Genomic DNA, 27,445 nt, shown 5'->3' with positions numbered 1-27,445 from the left:
CTCCGCGCCCGTCTTTTGCGCGGGCGCTGGACGCCTCCTCTCCCCTCCGTTTCAGCTGGCGCGCCCGGGCCTCGCCAGCCTGGCATCGGTGCCCCCGCTCCGGCCTCCGTGCCAAGAGAGACCCGCAGACAGAGCGGGGCTGGAGCCGGGGGGGGGGGGGGGGAAGGCTGGGGTGGAATTTCTTTTGCCGTTTGTCACACATGCTGAGAAAATTGAAAACAGATGGACCGGGGTTGGGGGTTGGGGTTTGAGGTTTGGGGGGGGGTTTAGGAGAAGAGGGGGAGAGTTAAAGAGCGATGGCGGACAGCGGACATTTTCTAGCCCCTCGCCGGCGCTCGTGTTTCTCTCTCCCCCCCGATTCCGTGGAGCCTAACCCCCCAGGAGGACAGGGAAAGCGCCCTCCAACCCCCACCCCCCCTCCACCCTCGCAGACGTTTTTATTTGGTTTCCATTAGCTGTGCTTTTTGCCCTTGCCTCTAAAAGCCCATTGAGCAGCGTGCAGTGCTTCAAGGACAGCGATATAGAGGCCGTCTGCCTTTCTGTGTTTGGGATCAATGTCTGTTGATAATGGCACTCATTTAGACGTGCATTTCTGACATTAGGGGCATTTTTTCTGTGTGTGTGGGTGTGCATGTGCGTGTGTACGTGTGTGTGTGTGCATGTGTGGGTGTATGTGTGCACGTATGTGTGTGTGCGTGTGTGGGTGTATGTGTGCAAGTATGTGTGTGTGCGTGCATGTGTGTGTGTGCACGTATGTGTGTGTGCGTGCATGTGTGTGTGTGCATGTGTGGGTGTGTGTTCACGTATGTGTGTGCATGTGTGTGTGTTTGTGAGTGCATGTGCATGTGTGTGTGTGTGTGTGTGTGTGTGTGTGTGTGTGCATGTGTGGGTGTGTGTGTGTCTGCACATGCGTGTGTGGAGAGCACAGGCGAATGCTTACGTTCTGAATTCCTCTCTCCCTGTAGCGCGTGTGGCGAACATGATATATGTGAGCGCTCGCCCCGCTCCCCGAGGCCAGCGCCGCGCCTGTACTTTTAACTACGCGCATCGCTCCCCGAGAGAGCGCCCGCTCAGCCCGCCGTAGGAGGTCCCCTCAAAGCTGCCCGGGTCCCCTCTTCGCTGTTCTGGAGAAAGGCCTGCTGTTTTCACCCAGATAAAGACGGCGGCGCAGGCCGTGTCCGACCGGATTAGAGAATAAACGAGTCCTGCCGGTCGCGCGGTACGATAACCCGCGCGGTGGTCAGAGCGAGAGTAAAGATAAGAAGCTGCAGAGAAATTAAAACCTGAAGATAATCCCACCTTTCCCTCCTCCCTGCGCTAAACAAGCTTTTTATCTGTCTGGAGTTTTCATTAACCAAAAAAACAACTGATTGTCCTGATTAATTACCACGATGCGTTATCACAACTGACTACCCCGATTGTTTACAGTGGTGTGTTATCGCAACTGATTATCCCAGTTGTTTACAGTGGTGTGTTATCGCAACTGATCATCCTGATTGTTTACAGTGATGTATTATCACAACTGATTATCCCGATTGTTTTCAGTGGTCCTTTATCACAACTGATTATCCCGATTGTTTTCAGTGGTCCTTTATCACAACTGATTATCCCGATTGTTTACAGTGGTGCATTATCACCACTGATTATCCTGATTGTTTACAGTGGTGCATTATCACCACTGATTATCCTGATTGTTTACAGTGGTGCATTATCACAACTGATTATCCCGATTATACTGTGATGCACGATCGCTATCGATTGTCCAGATTATTTACTGCGATAAATTCATCGTCGTTTTCACATTTTTCCGGCATTACCGAAGCATGGCGGGGTCATGGCCACACAGAGGGGTAATTGCTCTTTGAAATACAGAGTTGGGGGGGGGGGGGGGGGGGGTGCAAACACAACTCTCTGATGTCCGCTTAGAAAGGGATAGCCTTGTGAAAATAAAAGGCTGCGACTTACCGCCTTAACAACTATAAATGCGCCACTCATCGCAGCAAGTGTTTTGTCTATAGGGATCGATGTTGAGAAAAAAAGGCCTCTCCAGGTCTCATAATATATCATACAGGTCGCGGAACCTTTTTGAACTCACAGATTGTTCTTTAGTGATTCTAGCAGCTGCTCCATTGTGGAATCAGGGGTACGATGAGTCAGGACAAACCCAAGGACAGAAACGCCCGGAAGATCGTTGTTGTTGTTGCTGCCTAGGATGCATTAGCTCTCTAAAATGGAGTATTCTTGCTTCAGAACAGAAAAAAAAAACAAGTCAGCTGAAATCAGCCGGCAACATGAAAAAAAGCGACGCACCTGTGCAATTATGGGAACGACAGACGATGCTGAGGTTCATGTGAGGGAACGAGGCATGGCTCCAAACCGTTAAACGTCACCCTGAGAATTTCGGCAGGAGTACAATTTACTCAGAGGTGTGCCGACTAAGTACATTTTGAAATATATTTCTTTTTCGTGTGAGACTGAATTGGTGGATTTTTCTAGAGGATACTGCATAGGGCACTATGCAGTATCCTCTTAGATACTACCTCTTAGATACTGCAAGATGCACATTATGTCCATTTGCTAAATACATTGCATCTTAAGGCACAACATCTCCCAGTCTCCCTTGTACCTCCTATGGCACTTTATATTACCTTGTGTTGTAAGTTTATGCATTGACAATTACTATTGGTTGTGACACCGATGATTTGATGACTTCTGGTTGCCTTGACATTTATGGATGGATGCACTTGTACATAGGGGATCAGAGGGTCAGCTAAATGCCTATGTAGATGCAAATGCACATGGGATGCGTGTAATACGGGCATGCATTTCGGCATCGTCATCAGTTTGCAGATGGCTAGCGTCATTTGTCAGCGCTAGTGCTGATCTTGAGAGGGAGAGAGAGACCGAAGGAGAGAGAGAAACTGTAACTGCAAGTGTATGTTGTGCTTTGAGGGAGAGCTTGATTGTGGTGATCATTTGTCATTCTTTTTCTGAAAAATGAAAATCAGACCATTTTAAACCCAGCCTCCTAAGAAAAGATTGTATTGCCCCCTTTATCTCTGATTTTAGAATTTTTGTTCTTTAAAGGTGTGTGCAAACGTTGCTAAGAAAGCCCCTTTGTTTTGACGGCCTGCTCAGCCTAAAAATAGCTCTCCAAAGGTCATCTGCACAACCTTTGAGCCTACCTTGAAGGTCTCCATCTGGGCTACACGTCTGGTAAAATAATAACGAGAAGTAAAATTAATAAAATAAAAAATTCATTCCACCTAAACTTGTGCACGGCATGTTTTTTGCCGTGACTGATTAAATAAGAAAGTCTGCCAAAAAAAACAAAAACCAAAATGACCGAAACCCTTTCCAAGAGGGAAGGGTCATATAATGCTATGGTGACATTTTTTATTGTAATTAATGCTGCGGAGCTGAAGGTCACGCAGCGTTTTTGGGGGAAAACTGTGGCACAGCGCGGTGTTTTTTTTTCTCCACGGCGACGGTCACGGTGAATGCCATTCGAACCCGGGGAGACGGGCTAAGGTGAACACCGGCGCTCTCTCTCTCTCCCTCCCAGGCGTGGAAAGGGCTGCTGCTGCTGCTTTCTTTGGCTGCGGAAGGTTCTGGCACCGGGGGGGTCGGCGCGCGAATCGACAGGCGAGGCACGGCGGGTGTTGAAAAAAGGGGGCCGGTGTGTTTGTACGGTGCAGATGTCCCTCTGACACGTTTTGGCGAACCCCTCTCCAACCCCCCCCCCCCCCCACCCCCTTCCCCTTCCTCCCCACAGATGCCTGTCATTTGCATACATTTGCACAGCGCTCTCTGGCCCCCCTCCAATGACAACAGGAGCGATACCTCGGCTTCTCTGGGCCTTTCGGCGCGTGTAAACACTCGCCCGCGAAGAGCGTCCGTTTATCCGCGGGTGTTCGGTGACTCCGTCCCACCGCCGGCTCCTCGGTCAGCTCATCCCCGGGCCTCCTCTCCAGCTCATCTTTCCCTTCTTGGCTGGACAGCTTTCTGAGCTGGTCGTGCCATTGTTAAAAATAAAATCTGAAAAAAGAGAAAAGAAATTGAATATAAAAACAGTGTTGGTGCCCATTTCCCAGACGGAGCTTGAAAGTGAATCAGTTCTGAAAACCGCACTGAGAATTCTGCTGGCTTTTACGTTTGCTTACATTTTGGAGGTTTGTTTTAGTTAGCCTCGGCCGAAAGACATCGGTCACGTTGTCAGAAAACAAAACGCAATGCCCGTATCTGTGACCCTATTAGAGAACATGAAAATGTCCAGATGGTGGATGCACCAAGAACGAACTCCATATGCCATATTCAATTACATTCAGTCAATTCCTACTAATGGAAGACCTGCAGCTCTTTTACCTTAACACACTGTCTACTTGCAAACACTGAGCATGTACGGGGTTGCATGTGTTACTCCTTTTACACACTATATAAATTTCAACAGCCAACTATTCTGGACACACATTACTCAGGGGTGCAATGGAAATGTCAAACAAATGGATTCAAGCCTGCAAACCCCATCATGTTATTCAGTCAAATTCCCTCCCACTACACCAGATGAACAGCATATGTGTGCCCACAACCATATCTAAAATAGTTATGTTTCCAATAAATGAATACACACTGTATTTCTTTGAGTTAGGGTAAATACATTTATATTTAATTTCCAAAAAAAAAGGTGCTGTTTCCAAACCTTTTCGGTATCATGGAAGGTTTTTCTAAATATAAGACACATTTTAATCTGTTCCTAGTATGACTCCTTTAAATATTGTACTGTACATAAGTAACACATTTTAATGATATATATTTTATTTATATATCTTGGGCATGGGAAAACAACCATTGCCTTAATATAGGATTTAATGAACCAGCATTTGACACTGGTCCTCCTCTCTCTTGATGAGGGAACTGTTGAAACTTACAAAACTGCAACTGCTGGAAATGTTTGCTCTAAATTTGCAAAAGTGGGCCTTTTTTTGAGAATAATCAATGGACTCGGGCAGGAATGCCTTTGAAGCTGTGGTGCCTGTCTGAACCACGGGGCTTCCCGGTGCTGAGAGTGCTGTGGGTAGCGGCTGGGGAGAGGCTATAGGTATGTGCGCGGAATTGCAATTTCCACCCTCCTTACCTCGCGCATAGCACATCTGAGGCTCGGCCACCGGCCAATGGCGGCAGAGAGATTTCCCAACCGCTCGCCCCGTCCAGCGTAAAAAAAAGCCCGGGTCACAGGGGGTGAAGGGGCACGGGGGTAACTGCTGATACCCTTGATGCCCCCCCCCACATCCCCCCTCCTACTCCATCCCACTCGCAAATCTTGCCCGACACTGAAGCCATTGGAATGCCAGTATTCTATTTACTGCGTTACCATTATCTGCAACCCAGGGCTCGAGAGACAGGCTCCGTGCAGCAGGAGTGCTTCTCTGTTTTTTTTGTTTTTTTTTAAGTGTTTCTCACACCTCCGGTCACACTGCATTTTGTCCGTGAAAATGATTCCTCCCCGAGTTATTTCGCCACGTGTTTTTTTCCGAAACGGCGGTCGCGAAGCGCTCCCCTAAAATTCGCGACGCGTCGAACGGGCCGTTCGCTGAAGAAGGCAGACCGAAATCATCGGCTGTCCTGTGGCGCGGGCTTCCATTTTGAAACGGCGTTTGATTCAGCCGTCGTTGTCACGCGCTGTTTACAGAAGCGAGGCCTTGTTTTTGTGTTCGTGGAGCACGGCTGGAGTGCCTGTGTTTGTAACCGCAAGCAAAGCAGACCGGCTATGGATTTAAAAGACGGAACAGCTGTTGTGTTTCGCATTTACTGTAAAACACAATTTAAAGAAGAAAATTGTATTCAATTGCGTACCTGGTCAATTGGCTCAAAATGTATTAATTACAAACCGTGCAGACAACCATCCATCTTGCTTGATACGCTTTCATATCGCATTCAATGTAACAGATGGGAAACTCAAAAGGAAGGCTTTTAAAAAATGTGTATGTAACCATGTGTGATTTAATTACCATTCTAGTTTTCGCTTTAGTTATTAGGTTCCCTCCTGAAAGTATGCTTGCTACGTCAGGTTTGTAAACGCTGTCGGCCCAGTTAGTCACGTATTTTTGAGCTTTTATTATTTTATTTTTATTTTTAGCTGAATGTCTTTCCACAGTATTCAGACTCCAGATTGAACACAGGCATCCCATGTATAACTGTATGTACTCTCAAATTGCCCTGCCAGTTGCCCCTCAGCATTGTATAAAATGAAACTCCCATTTCTCCACCTCTAGTCCGGTGTACAGCAGCTAAACTAAAAAGTAAAATTTCATTTCTGAATTTCGCATTTTTTTTGACTCTGCAAAACAAGCAAGCAGCTTAACAGGTCCTTGAGGCCGTAACGCAAGCGTTTGGGGCACAATAAAGCGATACGTACTGCAGAGCGGAAATAAGGGACCCGATTTATGGTCGGTCTTCATCCCTGCTTCAAACTGTTTCATTCTCCTTGTGTGTTACATACGTCAAGTCTTTATTTTCTCTTAGCACAGAAGTTACTGCACACTGACACATTTATCGTGAGCGTTGTTTCTCTCAATGTGACCTGAAGCACTTAAACACCAACGGGTTTTGTTTGGATTTTTTTTCTGAAATTGCAATGTGTTTCTCTGCATCTGCCCTGCATCCTTGCCTAGCTCTTTGTTTACCGGCTTGTTGTTTGTTTTCGTGGCTGAGGAGAGTGATTTGGATTTCGTTTGAGGACACCCAGTAACAGCGGATCCACAAAACAGCAGGTATCAGTTAAGGGCTTAGCTGTATAGGTGGGCCATATTACATTCTTAGTGGGTATGTAAAATGGTTCAATAACCCCCCTCCCCCCCATCCCTTCCACACAGACACACACACACACACAGACACTCAAACACACACACACACACACTCATGCACTCACACACTCACACGCACACACACACACACACACACACAGACACTCCTATCCACACAGACACACATGCACACACACACACAGACACAGACACGCACACGCATACACAAACATACACACGCACACACACACAACACACACACTCACACGCACACTCACACACTGTCACACACTCCCTCACACACACACACACACACACACACACACTCACAAACACACAACACAGACACACTCACACACTCTCTCACACACACGCGCGCACACACACACAGCGTTTCATCAGGCAGTTCACACCTTCAGCCGGAAAGTAAACAGCAGCTGATTGCAGTTAATGGAAAGAAAAATCATTACAAGGGACACCGCTGCCTGCCCATTTTATTCACTCCAACGAAGTCAAGTAAAACATATAGGCACTCTGCCGCAGTTACTGGCTGGGGGTGGCGGCAGTAGCCTGGTGCATGTGTGTGTGTGTGTGTGTGTGTGTGTGTATGCGTGTGTGTGTGTGCGTACGTGCATGAGTGTGCGTGCCTGTGTGTTGGTGTGCGTGTGTGTGAGTGTGTGTGTGTGCGTGAGTGAGTGTGTGTGTGTGTGAGTGAGTGTGTGAGTGTGTGAGTGAGTGTGTGTGTGTGAGTGTGCATGCCTGTGTGTTTGTGTATGTGTCTGTGTGTGTGTGTTTGTGTATTTGTGCGTGTGTGTGCGTGTGTGTGTGTGTGCGTGCGTACGTGCATGAGTGTGCGTGCCTGTGTGTGCATGTGTGAGTGTGTGTGTGTGTGAGTGCGTGTGCGTGTGTGTGTGTGTGTGCGTGTGTGAGTGAGTGTGTGTGTGAGTGCGCATGCCTGTGTGTTTGTGTATGTGTCTGTGTGTGTGTATTTGTGTGTGTGTGTGTGTGTGTGTGCGTGTGCGCATTTGTCTGTTGCGGCGGATGCCTGAACGGTTTTAGTTTGGCATCGAAAACCTAATTATTTCAAGGGACGATTTCATTTAAAAAACTTAAGTTTGTTTATGAGACTCAAACCATGCACTGGTAGCAACAGCAACAGCAACAGCAATGAAAATGTGCACACAGTACACTTTGGCCTCATTAGTAAAAGCATTACCTGCGGTTTTGCGTTGCCTTTGCTGAGAGTCAGCCTCGATGCTCAGCTCAGGCAGTGATTTGTATCGCGTTCGCCGAGCGGTCGAAACCGCTCGGTAATTTACCGCTCTCAGCCGACGCAGCGTCTGATTGTCTCAGGTGTGAAAAAGCAGCCTCGTCCCACACTAAGTCATGTGTGAAAAAGGAGGAACCGTGACACTGTAGAGGAAAATATGCAAATGCTCCTCGCTAAGAATAGCAAAAAAAAAAAAGGGTCGCCGTTCTGAAATATGACATTACCGTCATTATCATCACCATCACTGTGATTATCCTCGCCACATCACAATCACGCCGTAAAAATATTATTGCGCGGTTTATAATATCCTAATATCCCGCATAATAGGAGTCTTCCCATTTTTATGAGTTGGTTTCAACGGAGAATTGAATTATCAGTCTGCTGGTTTTTTCATGTTAAAAAGTCTCTCTCCTTTCATATAATTAATATAATCAATTTCCATTTTTAACACCGTGGTAAAAAAAAACCAAAAAGAGGCCCTTCACATCTGATCACTGGATTAGATTTCTCTGTCACAGGGTCTTTTTTTAAAGAAACATCACTAAAACAAGAATTATTCATTTACTTGATTTATTTACTGACAAATAAGGGATACAGAATATGCATGGATCCTTGTTGAGACCCTGCACAACATATCAAGGAATCTTTTCCTGCACAGAAAATTGAATGGAACAGAATTTGACACTTTTACTGCAGTTAAGCTTGTCTGATCCTAGCTTAGTGGCCCTACTGCATATTTTTGTATGCTGAATTGCTTGAGCTTCTCCATCACTTTCTGGAAATATGCGGCAAACGCATAATCTATTTGAAATTATTCACACATGGGATCGGTTTAACGCCTACCGCCAAGAGGAATGTTACATCGTTACCGCTCGCTGGTTATAAGTATAGATTTTTGATTTTATTGCAATCCAGCTGGGATACCTACACATGGGAGGGGGGAAAAACTGCTGTGCTGTCTATTTTACTTTGCACCAAGGTTTCCAATTGAACTAATGAATGCCTCTCGCTCCTGGGTTTTCAACAGGGTGTCTGTGGACCCCTGGGGGTCCTGGAAGGTACTGTAGGAAGTCCCGAACCTGATATGCATTTGACCATATATAAATGTACGGTAGGAAAATATTTAAAAATATAAAATCTTGTTTTAAATATAACCGTTTTTTGGTTATAGGATGATGGGGTACTCCTGCATGCCTTCGAGCCTAGGTGGGGGGTCCCTGGATCAGAAAAGTTTGAAGACCCCCGCTCTTGTCCTATTTGGAGCTGAAATTAATTTAACAAGTCACTGAATGCTTAAATGCAATTGTCATTGGGCACTGTCAAGCTGAAACAGGAAAATGCCTTCCCCAAACTGTTGTGGAAGCACAGAATCATCTAGGATGTGATTGTATGCCGTAGCGTTAAGGTTCGCCTTCACTGGAACTAAGGGGCCTAGTGCAAAACCATGAAAAACAGCCCCAGACCAAGGGGTTGTCCAGATACCTTTGGATATATTGTGTATAAGAGAATGTAGATTGTTCAGTATGATGAAACAGGGTGTCCCCTTGGACCTCACTTTTGACCAATCACGCACTGTTGCGCAGGGCTTCTGGCCAGTCAGCGCCGGCACGATCTGGATTAGGTAGCGAATCACGAGGGCCCTGTCCACACATTAACGTTTTGAGAGTGGCAGGCTGACCCACACAGCTGCAGCTCAAATGTGATTTTAATTGTAATACACAAAATAATAACCACTAAATGAGTTTTCAAATACCATTCATTATATTCTGATTGTTAACGATAATAACCTATCAACAGAATATAATTAAACAAAATAAGTCTGCTTTTTTCATTTCAGTAGGTCTTCTTCCCCCGTTTATAATTTCCCTTCTCCTTTGACTAAGTCAAGACACCCTTTTATAATAATTTCATAATTTACCCAAATTTGTTGCCGTCACTACTAATTGCATTTATTAAAGCCCCAATCATAATCATTTATGCATTTAATTTTCTGCTTTTCCTTTGGCCAGCTTGTCATTCAAATATGACCAAATGCATCTGGCGTGGCTAGTTCAGAATTTAGAGCCCATTGACAAATGTCACATTTAAAGTGTGTTCATTATTACCACATCTTACTTCTCAAGCTATCATTGGAAACATACAAACCGGTCTTCTCCTTAAAGAGATTGTGTTTTCTTTTTGTTTCATTTAACCAGAAATGGTTACATCCAATAGAATTTTCTAAAGTTCATGCATGATAAAATCTATGTTAACTTCAAAAACCCATCCCAGTTAGCAGTGTGAGCAATGATGAATAAATGTGGAATACTTTGCAAAATACTAATTGAAAATGATTAGCCAGTGTTCATTTTCATTTATGCGTATCTGCTATTATCCCAAATTATTCACATCATTGATAAAGATGATCAAAATGACTGCATAAATAAAAACAAATAAAACTAGTGCTGGTCCATATTCAGTTCACAAATGTATCGAAAATTTACTGCATCAATAATGATTCACTGAAGTCAACTAAATAAAAATAAATATAAAAAAAACACTGTGAATTCTAAATTTATTTGATCAAAAAAGTCACATTGTGTTTAGTACTTTGTGCACCCTCCATTTGCAAGGATGTGTCACCAGGCCATCTTCAGAGTGTTATGAGATTTATGTATACATATTACGGGGAATTTTTGACCTCCATAGAGTATCTTTCAAGATGCTCCAGATGCTTTGGTCCATGCATGTGAACTGGCCTTTTCAATTCAAACCACAAATTTCCGATCATTTTCAAATCTTGAGACTGAGGGCCATTGAAAAACAGTATTTTTGTGGACAATCCAACCATTTCCTGGATGATTTAGAGGCCCGTTTAGGATAGCTGTCTTCCTGAAAACCTTTTTTAGCTTCCTGGAAATGGGAAATGTTTTGGCCAAGATATCTTGGTATTCACTGGAGTTCATGATTCCTTAAACTGTATGAAGAACTCCAGAACCAGTCAATGTATAACACGCCTATAATATCCACCACTATATTTCACTGTAGGTGTGGTGTGCTTTTCAACACAAGCGGAGAATTTCCAATGCCAAACTAGCCTACGGTGCACATGGCCAAAAAGCTCAACGTTGGGCTCATGTGACCTCAACACCCAGTTCCAATCGTTTAGCACTGGACCTTCTCTTCTCCTGTGCTCCACATGCTGATTTTCGTTGATAGCTCTTCATCAATTTTGCTTTTTGGCAGCCTATCCCAAAAATCCTATTGGCATGGAGGTGATGGCTGATGTAAAAACAAAAAATGAAAAAAAGAAATACAAAAACAAAAGAGAGGCATTTCAAGACTTTGTTCTCCAAACTTTATAGCCCCTAATCTCCAACTGTTACCCTTGATTTTTTATTTGCTTCCTTCACTATTTGCCTTACTGTTGCGTGGGGGCAAGATGTACTTTTATCCGATACCTGGCAGATTTACCAGTGTTCTATGGTTTTATGGTTCTTAATTTTCGACCCAAAAGGCTAGTAAAAAGTGAAAAGTTATAACCATGTCCTGACTTTACAACACTTTGTCTTGTTTCTTCTGAGAGAACAATGGGAATGATACAGTTCCCTTAGACCAGTGTTAAGCCAGCCCTGTTCCTGAAGATCTGGCATCCTGCAGGTTTTCATTTCGACTCTACTGAAGCACACCTCATTCCACAGCTGGAGATCTTGTGGAGCTGCTAATTAGTAGAATCAGGTGTGCCAAATTAGGGTTGAAATGAAAACCTACAGGATGGGAAATCTCCAGGAATTGGACTGAGATGAACTTATCTATGTCAATGCAACTTTGTTTTTGTTGGGTTTTATTCAAAAACAATTATTAGATATTAGGGGCCTGAATAATTATGACTTCTATTTGAGGGAAAAAACAAACGGCTTTTCTCTGAACAATTGTTTTAGTATGAATTAATCATTTTCGAGCAGAAAATATAGCTCATAACCTGTATTGTTTATTTTGAACAGCCTTCTTTGTTTACGGTTTTCAAGGGCATAATTAATTTGGAAGGACATTGTAGTTGCAGAAAAACTATTTAAATGACTTCATACCCTTGAAAGTCTATCTGAACTTCAAGGACGACTGCTACACTCTGATATGACTTTCAATCGCTGCTTGAAATGAGTTATGCCTATTTATTAATTTTCCATCAAAGGAGAAAAACACAGAAAAATTGACACAAGCTAATGAGATTTCACCAATTGTGTCGGGAAACAAATATTCACATATAAACACATCAAAAAAATACAAATTGGTCCAATTCATTATAATAAGACAACAAATAAATGAGTAAACAAGTTGTTTACTTGTACGGGCCGTATAAGCAAATTAAGTTTAATGCAGTTTAACAAGGAACAAATTGATCAATGCACGCAATCAAGACAAAAAGGGACAAATCTGTAGAGTCCTTCCCTGTCTAGAGAAGGGAGAGATATTTCATTTCCCCCCCTTGTATACCTTTTCATATTGAAAGCATAACAGGAACAAGGACCGTTCAATGCACTCATCTTAAGTACCGCAATAATTACCACAGGCTTCACAGAAAAAGCAAGCTGGAACTCTGCATTTTCTGTGTTTATTTTCCTACACCATATCGAGCTAGAAAATGGTCCAGGACTTCAGCGCCAGAGCGAATCAAAATGCTTAGCTGTTGTTGAAATGAATTCGCTGAGCTGCCCTGACCGCTCGAGAAATTGATCGCGGGATCTAAGACGCGCTCGGCCTGCCTGGGGCTTCACCTGGTGAGACGTGAACCAGAAACGGGGATTAGCGGTGACCTCTTTCCGCTTTTCGGGAGGTCCTCGGGGGCTGAGCAGTCCCTTCTGCCTCCGAAGCAAGAGGACGAGGGAGAGTCAGTCGCATACTCCCAGAGAGCAAGCAACTCCGGGTCGGTTCTGTGCCAAGTCTGACCCGAAAGTGCTGAATTTGGGCCAGAATCGAAACAGAATTTGGAGTCCGGAGTCGCTCGCTATCTGGGCTGTAGGTGTGGATCCATAAAGCCCTTTCAAAAGATTATATTTTATCCCAGAAAAATTGGCCCAGCTATGACTTCACAGCTCTTGACAGGGAGGATGCTTGTTATGGCAGTCTGGTAAGTAATCATACTTTTTTTTCTCTCTCTGTGAATATGAGAGAAAAATATGATTATATGGTGTAGACTTGATTCGATCAACATTTTTCCTTAAATTTAACTTACAATAAGCGCATGGATGCGACCGCAATTGCATATAAATGGGCATTCCAAATTAGGGTGGGAATTGCCAGGTTGGGAGCCAAAATAATTTTTTTTGCATGAACAGGTAATGTGTAAGGGGGAGTATTTTGTGCACAAAGTTTGAAACAGAAAACGCAAACACAGAGAAATCACTTCGGTGATTGTTGAACTCATAAATGTGTACCTTGCTAGCTCTGTGATGTGCACGCTTTCAGTCAGCGATGTTTGAGAACAAGCCGTGCTGGTGATGGAGAGCACTGAAGGGGAGCAGAGAAAAAAATCGTGTTATGAATCTGTGCTAATTGTCTTTTGGGCTAAAGTCTCGACAGAAAGCTCCCTGGTCAGGAACGTTACAGATGAGCACGTTTTTTTTTTACATTCGCGGGCGTGGCTGGAGTTTCATTCCGCTCCGGCGAGCCGCGTTTAACGATTCCGTCGCGTTTTTTTATGAAAATGTTTGTCGCTCCGAGCTCGCGCGGAATCCGACGTTATTTACCGAGCTGTCAGCTTGGAGCGAGGGCGACGGCGTTCGAGACCGATGGCTCCAGTGATAAATCTCCCGTCGCGATATGCTTGTGATATTAACTTTGCCTGCAACGCTGGCCTCGCGCTGGTGAAGACAGCTCCCGGGCACACACTACAAGCATGGAGGAGACTGAGAGCGTGATCTTGATGCGTGATCTCGATGCACGATCTCGAACCCCTTCATCGCTTTCATAAGGTATTTAACTGGCCAACGTCCAGTCCTGGCCCTACCTTCTGAGGGGCCCTAAGCAGGATTTGGTTTGGGGGTGTGCCCCCACAACTCACCCATCCCCTAAATTATCACATATTTTACATTAGTTATGGTGGTCATGGGGCTCTAGGCAGCCACTTATGTGGACCGGCTCTTATGCAGACTAAAGACCCACCTCTTCAAATTGTAGGCTATGATAATCGTAGTATCACTTGCATTAGAACTGAGTCATGGTAGCGGGTTGGTTTTGGTTTGGTTCACCCATGTTAGTGGTTTGACAATGCTGAATGTCAACCATCTCTGGTCTGGGAATATTGTCTCTGGTCTGTATCACTCCTGCTGACATAACTTATGCAGATGCACTCACCCGCAAGTCGCCCTGGATAAGGTCACATGTTTAATGAATGCAGCGCAATGCAATGCATTGCAATGTAATGCGTTCCCTGTGAGTGCATCATCCGCACATGATGAACTGGTTCATTCCACACAAACATTTTACATGCAATGTTCAAACGTCTCAACTGGTTACAGGGTCAGATGGGTTTTCAGGCTCTTAGAGGTCGATACAGAATATGAAATTGACCCTGTGGGTCTCTACAAAGGGTGAAGTATGTTTTACTCGTGACTTATTTGGAAATACAGGGTCTCCTCACTGTACAGTACACTGTGTTTCCAAAGAACGAGGACGTTGTATGAAAGGACATACGGAGGGGAATTTTGTGTCATGTGAATGAATGTAAATTAGAGGGGTTGTAATGTGTAGCTTTTACGTTCTATTGGAATGTATAATAAGCCATTTAATAGCATAAGAATCAGTGGGAAAACAGAGAGAGAGGTTCTATGTGGTCCGAAGGCAAACCAGTGAACACTAGGCTAGCCTAAGCTCACGCTATCCCCAACACAAGCACACACACGCCCACACATCCAGCTGTTTCACTGCATGCTTCTTTACTGTATTTTTCATCACAAACACTTACTGTAATTGCATTTTCGTGAGAGCCCTTGTACTTCGGCCGAGCCGCAAAGGCCACTTTTAACAGTGAACCAAAACATTTCAATTAACCTGAAGCCCCCCATTTCAGAAGCGTCTGATCAGGAAACGTTCCCCTTAGCGTTTTGAGTTTATTTAGGCTAAGTGTGGGAATATGCCACTTTTAAACTCCCACATTCCAATGAAGGTTGTGAGTGTTATTACCAGTCAGGAACATTTATGAGTTTTTTTTTTTTTTGTTGTTGTCGTTGTTTTTGCTCTCGTCTTTTCCGCGGAGAAATGGCCAGCTACCTCGGCCGCAGGTGGTTTCCATGACCTCCCCTGCCGTTTCCAGAGAATTAGGACCATAATGACTCATTTATGTCTTAATACACACAGTCCAGGTGTAGGCAATTTGTCCCTTAATGAAGTGCTGTCCTGCGTGGAACGCTGTAAAACAACAATCGGGCCCGATCACGATCGTTTCCCGCGAGGGCCCCATCGCTAACGGCGAGGGTGTGTGTGTGTGTGTGTGTGTGTGTGCGTGTGTGTGTGTGTGAAATCCGTGGCTCTGAATGAATGGGCCCCGAGCAGTGGAGAGCCTAATCTAGTATGCTACTGTATATAAAAATAAAGGGATGCCATTTTCCCTGTGGAGACAACCCGGGGAACTTCCATCTTAATAAGATTCCGGACCCAGCAGGGGTAAATGGCCAAGTTGCTGCTCGGAGCTGGCACCACATAACAAGGATTTATGAACTTCATTAAACCGCGTCTTCTGTTTATTGGGGTCTGTGGTATTTTGCTCACATTAAGAAAAATAGCAGGCACATGAAGAAAAGAAAGAAAAAAAAATCATCAGAGTTAATTGCAAACAGATCTACCCCGGCTCTAAATATCTATACAACTAAAAGAAATAAGTTTGGTCTCCAGTTCCTGTGATTTTGTAAGTTTTGCAGTCCTTCGCCCCCGTGGCCAAAGCAAGCGGGTTGTATGTAAAATATTGTGTAATTCGTGTAGGCGGTGAATATTCCCTGCATTTATCCGGTGCTCCCGCAGCTCGGTAGGTGTGGCTGTGCTGGTGTGTGGCCTATTCATTTCTGCGATTTGATGGACAGCACTATATTTTGCAGCATTTGCTGAAAACAGTCGTGGTGGTGCGAGGGCAGTGAGAGTGATCATATTTACACTGAAATTAAACTTTAGGAGCCTTCAACGTGTGAGAGGTTGATTTATTACGGCACAGAAAAGCTCACTGACTTCCCCTATATCAATCAATCAATCAATCAAACTTTATTTATGAAGCACATTTAGACACACACACACACACACGTGCACGCACACACAGGCACAAACACACAGACACACACACACACGCACACACACCCACACTTTCCAGATCATTGTGCGTGCTTGTGGGCAAAGCCATGGTTAAATACGGCCTATAAAATGTAGCGACATGATTTTATGCCGTCATATGAAATGATGGCATTCTGGCCTGGTTTAGGAAATTAACTTTTAACCAGAGGGCTGCCAGGGCCAGGACAAATCTCAGGTAGAAATCCACTGCTGTCCTCTCCACCACTTTAGCAATAATTGTCACACTTCATGCTGTACATAAAAAAACCAATCTGCATGAGGACATCCCCTTCTTTCAACTCAGATTTGAAATAATTTTTATTACTTGCTTTCGATATTTCAGTGTCCGTTGTATACAAACAAGAAACCGAAACGGACACTTGTGTAGGATAATGTAAAGATCAACACCACTTAGGAGGATTCATTTGCCCATTTCCTCCTAATCTCTTGGGATTCGTTTCCAATGTTATTGGCATGAAAAAAAAAGATAATATTTTTTTCAATTTGTTTGGTCTCATTTGCCTTTCAGTCAATCACTCAAGGGTAATTTGATCGGTCCGCTTCACAGAAATCCATTTTCCCTAAGAAGACCTTCTTCCGACCTCACTGGAAAAAAAAAAAAAAAAAAAAGAGAGAGAAAAAAAAACAGTCCAAGCCCTGGAATAAAGGCAGTGTCGCACCATTGAAAGGTCTCTGACTTTTCTATTCGGGAAATGGGATATTGGAATTGCTTATCTGCTTTTAATTAAAGATCCCTCCAAGAACATTTGACAAAGTTGCGGAAGCGAAGATTTTCATTTCGGGCTTAATGCGCGGTGGGACTGATGACCAGCTCGATAGACGGAGACGAAACGGAGTAGTTTATTCCGCGGTTCACGGTCCTCGTCCCCTCTGTATTTATCAATCACGGTTTGTTATTAATGAGGAAATTGGGCAATGCTGCCGCAAAGATCGTATTCGGCGGAATGCCTTGAACTCTGCAGTCCTGCCTCCCTCTCCCATACCGATGTGGCACAGTAACCCAAGCCAGAGCCTTGCTGCGGATTTTCCTTAATTCCGGGAATTGCGTTGGGAACGGTCTTGACGTGAACATTTTAAACCTTCATAAATTCATACGAATGGGAACGCAGCTTGAAATGTGGGCCTCTGTTCAGTCCAATCAGGTCAAATGGAGTATTTTCTTTAACCACGAACAGGTTTTTTTTTTTTTTCCCCTTCAGTTTGGCTTCTGTCGTTCCTTCGATTCATTCCGGGACATTCTCAGCCAACATTCCGGCACGTTCTCAGCCAGCCTCAAGTCTCAAGTCCTGAGAGAAACAAAGAGAAGTGATGGAGTTGTAGTTTTTTGCCTTTGGAGGAAACGGCGAAGGCCAGGGAGCCGTTTTGGGCGGCACGCTCTCTCTCTCTCACCCAGCGGTGGCCCCGCCTCCGAGGACGAGCGTGGGTCTGAACGGACCGGCGTCGCGTTTCGGCGGGGGTCCCGACTCGGCCCGACCCGGCACTGAGCGGAGTTCGTTACGCTGGTCTCGCTCCACCCGAATCGCCAGAACAGGCCTGACCAGAGGGGGGCGGGGTTGTGGTGGTGGGGGGGGGGCTACACACACACCTCGCCCGCCTCTGAAGTAGTCGCGCGGGCCTGGGGACCCGGGGTCCCGCCACGGACGGATTCGAAAAGCCGCCCTCGGGCCTTCCGCCCCGTCAGCGATGATGGAGCGCGTCGGACGGCCTGACAGGAGCGCCCTCCCCGGGGGCCGCCAGCTCGCCGCTGATTGAAAATCAATGCCAATCTCAGCAGCGCCCGCGGCCCCCGGGAGCGGCTCAGAGCAGCCCGGGCCTGGCGGAAAGGGCCGGAAAGAGACGCTAACGCTAACCCCGGCGCAGGCCTCGGCCATCTTCCGGATATTTCTGCACGGCGCGGGGGCTTTATTTTTTAAATTACCCCCCACCTTTATTTCTTTTTTTATTTATTGATTTTTTTTATTTTTATTTCTATTTGTAAGTTTTGGACTGCGTTGATGAGGTACAGTGCCAGGAAGAAAAGATGTTGCATGAATTTGAAAGCCTTTTAAGGAAGTGCATTCTCACAATATGCTTTGTTCTAATAGTAAATATGTAACATATATTGTCTAAAATCTACATTTGAATAAATAATGAAATTACTTAAATTACTGAATTGTTTTTGTGCTAAAGAGAGGAAACGTTTCTGTTTGTGTGTATAACGGCTTTTGGACCAATCCCATTTAAAATGAGCGAATTCTGGGAATGTACTTAAATTTGATTTAAAATGGCCACAATGTTCCATAGGCATATTCATATTCATTTCCTGAACCGTTTGAATTGGAAAAGGGTTTTCCCCAACCCTGATTTAGCAGGAAGGCAAAGACGCTGTATGGAAAATCTGACTGATTTTAACGACTTGGCTGTACAGGAAAAGAATGCGGATCTGTCGACTGCTATACGGCTCTGGCTAACGGTATGCTCATACTGTATGTTACAGTACTGTACAGGCCAACTGGGTTAAGGGCGGTGTCTCAGGCAGTGGATTCTGTGATTGAGAGTCGCGTGCATGGGGGGGGGGGGGTAGGGGGGATGAGACGGGACCCCGCTGATGGGACGTGGCTGTCAGGCAGACGGATCGGTCGTCGGGTCGTACTCCGCTCCTCCCCACAGTCGTCCGCCCCCACCCCCCCGCGGGTCTATCACGAGCCTATCGATCACGACGCGCCGAGAGACGGCCAGGAGGGAGCCGCTTTCACCGCACGACCGGGGCGACGGCCCGTCGCTAGGGCGGGAAGCTAGAAGTAGCGCGAGGAACGAAGGGTGCTCGCGGTCGCCGGGGAACAAGCCGAGCCGAGAAAGTAACAGTAGAGTAGAATACACATTAGCATATCGCTAGTAGAGTGCAGTAGAAACATATTGTTACGTTACATTACATTTATTTAGCAGCCATTACATTACATTACATTATATTTATTTTATCCAAATCAACCTACAAAAACCCAGAGTCATATAGCAATAGGGAGGTCCACATTCTTTCCCCACACAGCCAGGTCATTAAAAACAGTCAAATTTTCGGGTGGCGGGAAAGCCGCCCTCCTCGCCTCTCTGTCCTCTTCCCGCCAGCCCTGCCACCTGGAGACGGGTCACATCCTCCTCGTGCCCCTTGAGAACGAATGGGCCATTCTCTGAACCAAGCAGCTAACCCCCCAGCCCTCCCCTCCCCACCCCCTCACCCCCCCCCACCCACCACCTCTCTTTCGATGAGGTTTTAGGGGGCCATTGTGCCCGTTCCTCGGAGGCGGGGGAGCTCGCCCCCCCCCCTCTCCCAAAACCCCCGGCCTCAGCGGTCGCCCGGGTTCCTGCGGACGTCTGAGGGCTAATGAAGATGCGGGCGAGGAGCGCACTGCCCGCGCGGAGCTTTATTTAGCAGAACGTGTTAGCCGCGAGAGTCACAGCAGCTCTTTCTCAGGAATTAATAGAATTTCCTGCCTTTCAATTTCCCCGGCAATACATTCTCTAGATTTAATTTAATGTAGCCGGGGCCGCGCGCGGATCCCCTACACTACACTACAGTAATGCCGGTCCTGGAACTAATTGAATTTGCCGGCACCTCAGTCCGCGGCCGCGGACGTTCTTAAGGGCCGTATCGATTTCTCCGGATCGCGGATTTCCGCGGCTCGGACTTCGCCCGGACCCCCGGGCCGGAGCGGCTTCACGCCACGTCGCGGTTTGATGGATAGCGGGCCGCCGTGCCGCCGGCGCCGCGAATAGCTTTTTCTATTTCGACCGCGACGGACATCGCCTCCCGTCGGCCGCGACTCGAGGTTCCCCCCCCCCCCCGGAGGTCCCGCTTCAGCTCGGGTTCGGGGGCGGCGCGCGACGGCGAACGGGTCACATGTACGCGGCATCGTGACCGCGTGCACGCTAACTAAAAGCCCATTAGGGTTCATTAGCTTGAGCGGTGAGGGAAAATTACCTCTTATCAAATTTTCCCTTTGCCGACGCTAATGGGGAGGGGGGGTGAGGGCTGGGCTGGGTTGGCTGGCTGCAGATGTTAGCGGTTGAAAATGCCGGCGTGCGCTCTCAGCCAAAACCCCCGCTCGTCTGCTGCGCGTCGAATATAAACATTTATGAAAGCTCGAGGATAAAACAACTGCGCGTGGAAAAAAAAAATTCAAAAAAATCCAAATCTGAGCGGCTCGCCTGTAAATAGCCCTGTCACCGAGGACTGCAACAGCCCTGGGTCAGACGTGTACTTCAGACGCTTCAGCTTTGGAGAGCGGTAAATTTTTTTTTTAAAACCGTAGATCACGGAGAATTTTCAACAAAACGTGTTGCGAAACAAGACGTACAATCACAGGAATGGAGAATTGTGCTCCGAATCCTGGCGATGGATAGATGCTTGTTAGAAAGATGTCAGCCACCCATAGAAATACTGGTGTCTGAAAAATGACAGTTATTCAAATAAATATTTATTATTTACTGGAGTTGAACAGGGGGCATTGTCCACTGTAGTCTCTTGGTGTACCTGCAAGGTGAGAACCCCATTAGAACTGGCCTTCTGCGTATTTTTCATTTTGGCCATAAAATCATCGGAGTGGAAAGGTGTTTTCAAATGCCTCTGGGACAGGGACCTGGTGCTGTAAAGAGGCAACAGGGAAAATCAGACAACAGCTTGAGATGCTCCCAGAGGCTCATGGGATTGGCCTTTCCATTACGGGGAACAGGGCGTTTGTGCATCGCGGAGGACTCAGGGGCTGACCTCATCTCTCTCGGCCTGTAACCGCGGCGATGGAAACATTTGCCCGTGTTCATAACTGCCTGCAATAGAGCCCGGGAAATGTTTTCAATTAAACGTCTGGAAGCTGCATCTTGCACTACATTTCCCAGCTCTTACACAGTTACACATCCCGCTCGATTGTAAACCAACACCTCTATTACGACTTCTGTGATAGATGCGCGGCTTAATTTTACTGTATCAGCAAATCTGTGATGTAACTGGCAGAGACATTCATCACAGCACAGCAGTGATGTTCACAGCCCCCCCCCCCTACTGGTGGTTAGGTGCATGACAACAGTGTTTTTGCAGTGCCTTTCAGCTACTGTAGTAGCAGGCTAATTATCTCAGCCAGTGTGGCATAGAGATTGCAAGCTCTGGATCCTTGGTTTGGACGCTCGCTGTAGTGCTGCTGTTATATTTAAACAAAGTTGAAATGTTAAATTGCCTCAGTAAACACACAGCTGTATTACGGGGATAATACGAAGCAAATTGCTTGACTAATGCAATTATATGCCTCCTTAGGAGTTGCAGCTGAAGTTTTTGAAAATTCATGAACTGTGCCGTGGCAGAGAAGCCTTCATTTGTCAAAACAAAATGGGATGTCAGTGCGGTGTAATTGTTCGAGATCTGGGCTCGTAACCCGTAGGCTACGGCTTCGGCTCCCAGGTGCAACAGTGCCGATGTAGCCTTGAGCAAGGTACGTTAACCTGAGATGATTCCGCGTTTACCCAGCTGTACGAATGGATATGTAAAAACGTTTTGTTTTTTTTAAAGCTGTGCAAGTCACTCTGAATATGAGTGTCTGTTAAATGCCAGCAATAACATTTTCATTTTACCCAATATAAATGGACAGTGTTGGCTAAATGCTGTTAAAAAAAAAAAAACTCTCAACAAATTCATTTTCCCATATATATTGTTGAAAGTTGAGGCCGGAACTGCTGTCCTGGAATCACCCTCTTAATATCCTTATAGCTGCACCTTGGTGATCATAATGAGATTTTGGAGGTTGGGAAAATATAAACGGTGTGCCTCCAGTGTAGCACTCATATATGTGCGCACTTGTCGTGATTTGTGTGTTTGTGAATGTGTTGAGGGGTCCTCTGCTTTTCTCTCTTCACGTAGTCCCATCTTTCTGTTTGTTCCTGTACAGTACATCCCACAATATCACTCGGGTGATCATTATTATTTCACTGTTTTAGGTAGCACCCCTCCCCCCCATGCTGAATAACTATTTGAAAAGTTCAAGGGTGTAACATTACATTGCATACATTACAGGCATTCAGCAGACAACTTAGACCAACTTTTACATAGCATTTACATTGCATTCATTTATACAGCTGGATATATATTGAAGCAATGCAGCTGAAGTCCCTTGATCAAGGGTGCAACAGCAGTGTCCTACTCGGGAATCAAACCTGTAACCTTTAGGTTACGAGACCAGTTCCTGCCCAGCAACAGCCATGATGATACTAATGATACTAGGAATTGAACCAACAACCTTTGGATGAAGTTCAAGTTACAACAGCAACAACAACGGCAACACCATTTTTAGAATCTTTCTGAGTGGAATGACTCATCCACACAATAACAAGTCCTCAAGCAAGGCCAGTTACTGTATAGAAAAAAAAAGATTACTGTTTGATGGTGCCCTAATAAATCTCACGAGAGAGTTTATTCAGTCTTATTCAACCGAAGAACGGAGGGAGAGCAGCACTCATTATGTTGCAGTTCAACCAATGGGCGGACACTCTTATCTAGGGTAACGTACAGCGGTAGAGAACATCAGTGCTACTCTCCGGGATACAAAAATACAGTATCAGGAGAATCAAACTTCCAAACCGTTCCCTTGAGAAATAATTTGCGGAAACATCATGCTGCGTGCCAGTCTGTCTCTGCCTTTTACCCAGTGAGGCTCAAACTGTAAATATCCTCCTTAACACATTTAATGAAAACTACGGGGGGTCCGGTGGCAAACTGAGGCCGGGTGCAGTCTGTGGTGTGATCAGCAAGCCCAGGTCTCAAACAGCTGAAATCACGACATCACAGGGGCTTGAAATCAAACTGGTCAGAAATCGCCGGTAAAGCACATGCATTGTAAACGGCTCCACTACAACATTCCTCCCCCCCTCACCCCCACCCCCCCACAACGATAGCTGTTAGCAACAGAACGGCAGGCCTGTTCTAATGTATAGGCACCTCACGCGTGTAGCTATGGAGTGCCCTTTCATGAGATCGTTTTTTTTTTTTTTTTCTTCAAGAAGCCGGACGGAGCCTGGGCTCTTTTGTCCCGCCGCGTGACTTGATACCGTGCAAACACAGCGGTGCCCGGAAGCTTCCGCAGGGGGCTGTAACAGAGCACTGGGGGTCTCGCCCTGGAGATAGGAATCTCAGATTGATTATGCTTCCACATTTAAATGCACCGGGAAGCCCAGAACAGGTGTTCCCGGGACAAAAAAACGGTCGGCTGGCCGTCACTGACCCTCTCTCTTTCAACCGTTTAATCTGTTCAATCTTTTTTTATTATTATACGAAGCGTGCGTATCTCGGTCTATTTTTCAACACAGTTATGAAATGCTATCAAATTGCCCCCTTGCAAATACAATAAAAAAACAAAACCAAAAAAAAAAACCGTTGCAGTATTCGCAGAATCCTCTGATCACACCTGACAGAGCTCTCCGGTCTCTGTAAATCTGAGGCAACCGGGCTGGCACGGAGGCTCACTTACTCCAAGGACAAAGGTGAAAATAAATGGACTGTGCCTGGAATGAAATTACAGTCCGCCCCGACGGCTAATAACAAGCTAAGGAGCCACATCATTAGCGCCTCTCCGAGCAGACAGGGGGGCACCGCGGATGAAATTCCGAACGGAGCCCCGGCTTGTAATTAATGCGCGGCACGTTCGCGATTTCGGGCCGAACCCTTCGTCTCCACGGCTTCCAACCAAATTAAAGATAGAATTGACCGCTGACCCAATGAACGAAGGTACACATATGGGACAAACGAATGAAGCACGGCTGACGAATGTGTGGGTGAGGCGGATAGGAAGAAACATGCTCAATCATGCTCAAAAAACAAATAAATGTGAGTGCGGATTCCCCGAAAATACACCTGAGCGGACCGAAATGACAGCGCTCAACAATATTTTGGAGTAATTGCATCATCATTTAATTGTTAATGGCATGATTGTATTTAACATAGCTAGCTGTTCAGGATTCATGGTATATCATGTGTTTGCTTGCTATGTTGATTTGAGATGCGTTTGTCGGATTGTTTTCCCTCACTTTTTATAGCATTGTCAGGCACACCGGTGAAAGCAAGTCCTGAAATTCTTGGGTACACCATGTCATATTAATCAAAATCTTGAAATATCACTGAGAGTGCTGTCCAATTGTTCCATTTAAATATAACTTTAAATATAACTAAAATAAAAAAATGAAATAAAATTAATCAATCAGTAAGTGAATGTGACCTGTCGATAACCTTCCTAATATATAACGTATCCTCTTCCAAACAGAGAAGCCGATGCCGCAGACCGCTCCCGGGCTGCTCGGCATTCTGGGAGGGATCATCGTCGTCGGGCTCCTCGGCGCGGCCGTCACCCTGCTGGTGGTCTGCCGCCGGAAGACGAAGCCTCTGGCGGAGGCTCGGAACGACGCGTGAGTACCCCCGCCGCCGCGTTCCGTACCGCCGCGACGGAAATCCTCGCTCTGTCGGTGACGGTTGAGTTCAAGCCGTCGATGGACCGCTTGCAGGGCCACAGACAGTCAGAGATGGAGGCTTTGTTCAGGGCGTAAACCGCTTCACATAAATCTCGCTGCTTCTCCTACCTGCGGTTTCCCAAAATGGATGCAACGTTATCGTGACGGTCATTACGATGTTCACGGTCCCATTTGGAGGACGCGCTGGCAGTGTAACCAGGGCGATGTTCAAGATGCGAAACGTTAATTTTTATTTGCTCTGTAGCAGATGTTTTTTTTTCATATTTCATTTTCATGTTTACAGTCCAGGTACACAGCCGGATATGTGACGCCTTTCAGGTTAAGTACCTTGCTACAACAGCAGTATCCTCCCAACCCCCACTCAACTGAACCTAAAGCTTTGAAGTTAAATGTGCACTTCCTGTACTATTTTCTACACTGCCGCCATTTTTTAAAAGTTGTCTTGGCTGTTATTTTCACACAGCTGGCAACCTTCTTAAAGAAGGTATTAATTTTCTTCCATTGTGTGGGTTTGCAGAAGGAGCGAGAAGCAAGATATAACATTCAAAAGCTGGTCATACGAGATGCAACTGCCTTATCGGCAACCGTACTATCGCTACAACTAGACATCCAGTACAGACCTTTTTCCCTTTATATAACGGTTCGCAATGTTTTCCTGAACTGGTACGTCGCCAAGGTTCAACAATCCAAAATGACCTGACCAGGTGTTATTTTTAAAACGGGACTCTGAAGAGCCATAGAAACAGAACACTTTAACTGGCTGTTCAGTGCATCGCAGTGCTGTTTATGAAACGGTTTTCAGTGTTTCGTTAATCCTGAATTCCGTCGAGGATCAACACTCAAAATTACATAAACACACTACTGTAAAAAAAAAAAAAAGTTACTCCAGACGCCGGAGAGGACGGGTTTCGATACAGCCTTGCTCACAGAGCGGGCGTCGTTGCCGATATTCTCCTTCACAAGCGAAGCACAGAGGTCACTATTTTTTAAGTTAATGATGGCAAACAAGGAAAAGGAATTTCTCGGCTTGTCTCAGCAATCCATCGGGTTGATTATTCGCCGGGCTTGATTACCAAAGTGGAGGCAGAAGGCTCTGTGCACTTGATTGCGAGCGGGGGGGGGACTTGATTTGTTCATTTCTCGTGAAGGAGTGATGCTTCAGTGCCTGTTGATTGCTTGCTTCACATTATGCTCAGGCTTGGAATTATCAGTCTGTATGTGGGACTGGGTGATTTTTAAAAGAATTGCATTTTGACGTGCTCAAGTGACTTTGTAAGCACCATGTCTCCCTGTTCGAGAGGTGGTTAGAGATAGGTCTATGTGATCTTAAAACACTGATAGGAAATATTGAAAAAATCTATAAAAATAAAAAAACAGAGTGTGACCAGGTTTAATTTTAGCATAGATATCGGAAAAACAATAATCAAAGTAATCGTTGTTAGTTTTTCTAAGAACTTAAACACACTCATGTGAGCACACAGTAAAATGTCCAGTGTTAATCCAAAAGGAATCAAATATTCAGTCCTTTTTTCTCAAGAGCAACTATGCCATTCTGCCTGTGGGGTCGACACATTGTCTCAGTTACATCAGACATCATCATTTAATCAAATCAAAATCAGGGACCTCTTTCGTGATGAGTGACTCTCGTCACAAATATTTCGATGTGCCATTAAATCGTTAAGTATATACCCTTTCTGAGCTCCCATACTCATAAAAGGCTGTATTTTTTTATCCTCGATGCATGATTACTGTCTGGAAATGCTTGCCATTTCCTCTTCAACGCGAGAGCCGTGCTTTAATTGCCGTGTCATTTCGGATGACGGTATTTTGGGTTGGTTATAAATTAGCTACCATGTGAAGTGTGTCTATTTTTGATGAGGAGCTGTTTGGAAATTAGGTTTGCTACAAAAACAACTCACGAGCAAACTAGCCTGAGAATGAAATGCTAACCACACACTGATTGCTCTTTATGGGCTCGAGAGACATGCACCTTGTAGCATATCCTCATGACATGGTTACTAAGAGACTACAATCGTGCGGCAATGTTCTTTAGATGAGGCGTCTACTGAAATGAGGTTAACATGTTTGTTTCATTGTGGGGTCTTGATGAATATAGATGGGAAGTGTGCCCTATTCAAATTGCCTGTCCTTTAAGTCCCCACTCAATATGGTGTGTATAGTGTGAATGTGTGTGTGTGTGTGTGTGTGTGTGTGTGTGTGTGTGTGTGTGTTTGATGGCTTCAAAAGGTTCTATTGCACTGTAAAGAAACGATACCCAGTAATAGTAGTTCCCTGTCCATATCATTCATTTCTAAATCCAGTCTACATCCACTGAATTATGTGAGGTGTTTCCCTCATTCCATTTGGGGTTCAGTAATATATATTGTTTTACTTTAAATTAATCTGAGCTCCAATTGCATGTGTGTATAAAATGGAAATGAACCAGTAATCATTTCTTTAAGAAGCCATTATATAAATCAAACAGTGTAAGAGTGCAAAGAAAACACACACATTCAAATAAACATTTCATTATTATTATTATTATTATTATTATTATTAACTGTTACTAGTTTAAAAG

The 27,445-nt window shown here is 45.3% G+C and overlaps 1 protein-coding gene across 3 annotated transcripts in view; it reads left to right on the top strand.

Annotated features, from left to right (window-relative positions):
* nectin1a (nectin cell adhesion molecule 1a) overlaps positions 1-27,445 on the top strand; it is a 177,160-nt gene that overhangs the window by 120,523 nt on the left and 29,192 nt on the right. For all 3 annotated transcript variants that reach the window (XM_064352536.1, XM_064352534.1, XM_064352537.1), the window contains exon 6: positions 24,663-24,804. In XM_064352536.1, coding sequence (XP_064208606.1) covers positions 24,663-24,804 — 142 coding nt within the window. The remainder of the gene's footprint in view (positions 1-24,662; positions 24,805-27,445) is intronic.

Source organism: Anguilla rostrata, chromosome 9 (genome assembly GCF_018555375.3).
Source record: "Anguilla rostrata isolate EN2019 chromosome 9, ASM1855537v3, whole genome shotgun sequence".
In the NCBI taxonomy this organism is placed as follows: Eukaryota; Metazoa; Chordata; class Actinopteri; order Anguilliformes; family Anguillidae; genus Anguilla; species Anguilla rostrata.
The sequence above is the reverse complement of the archived record's forward strand: the minus strand, read 5'-3'. Positions and strand labels throughout refer to the sequence as shown.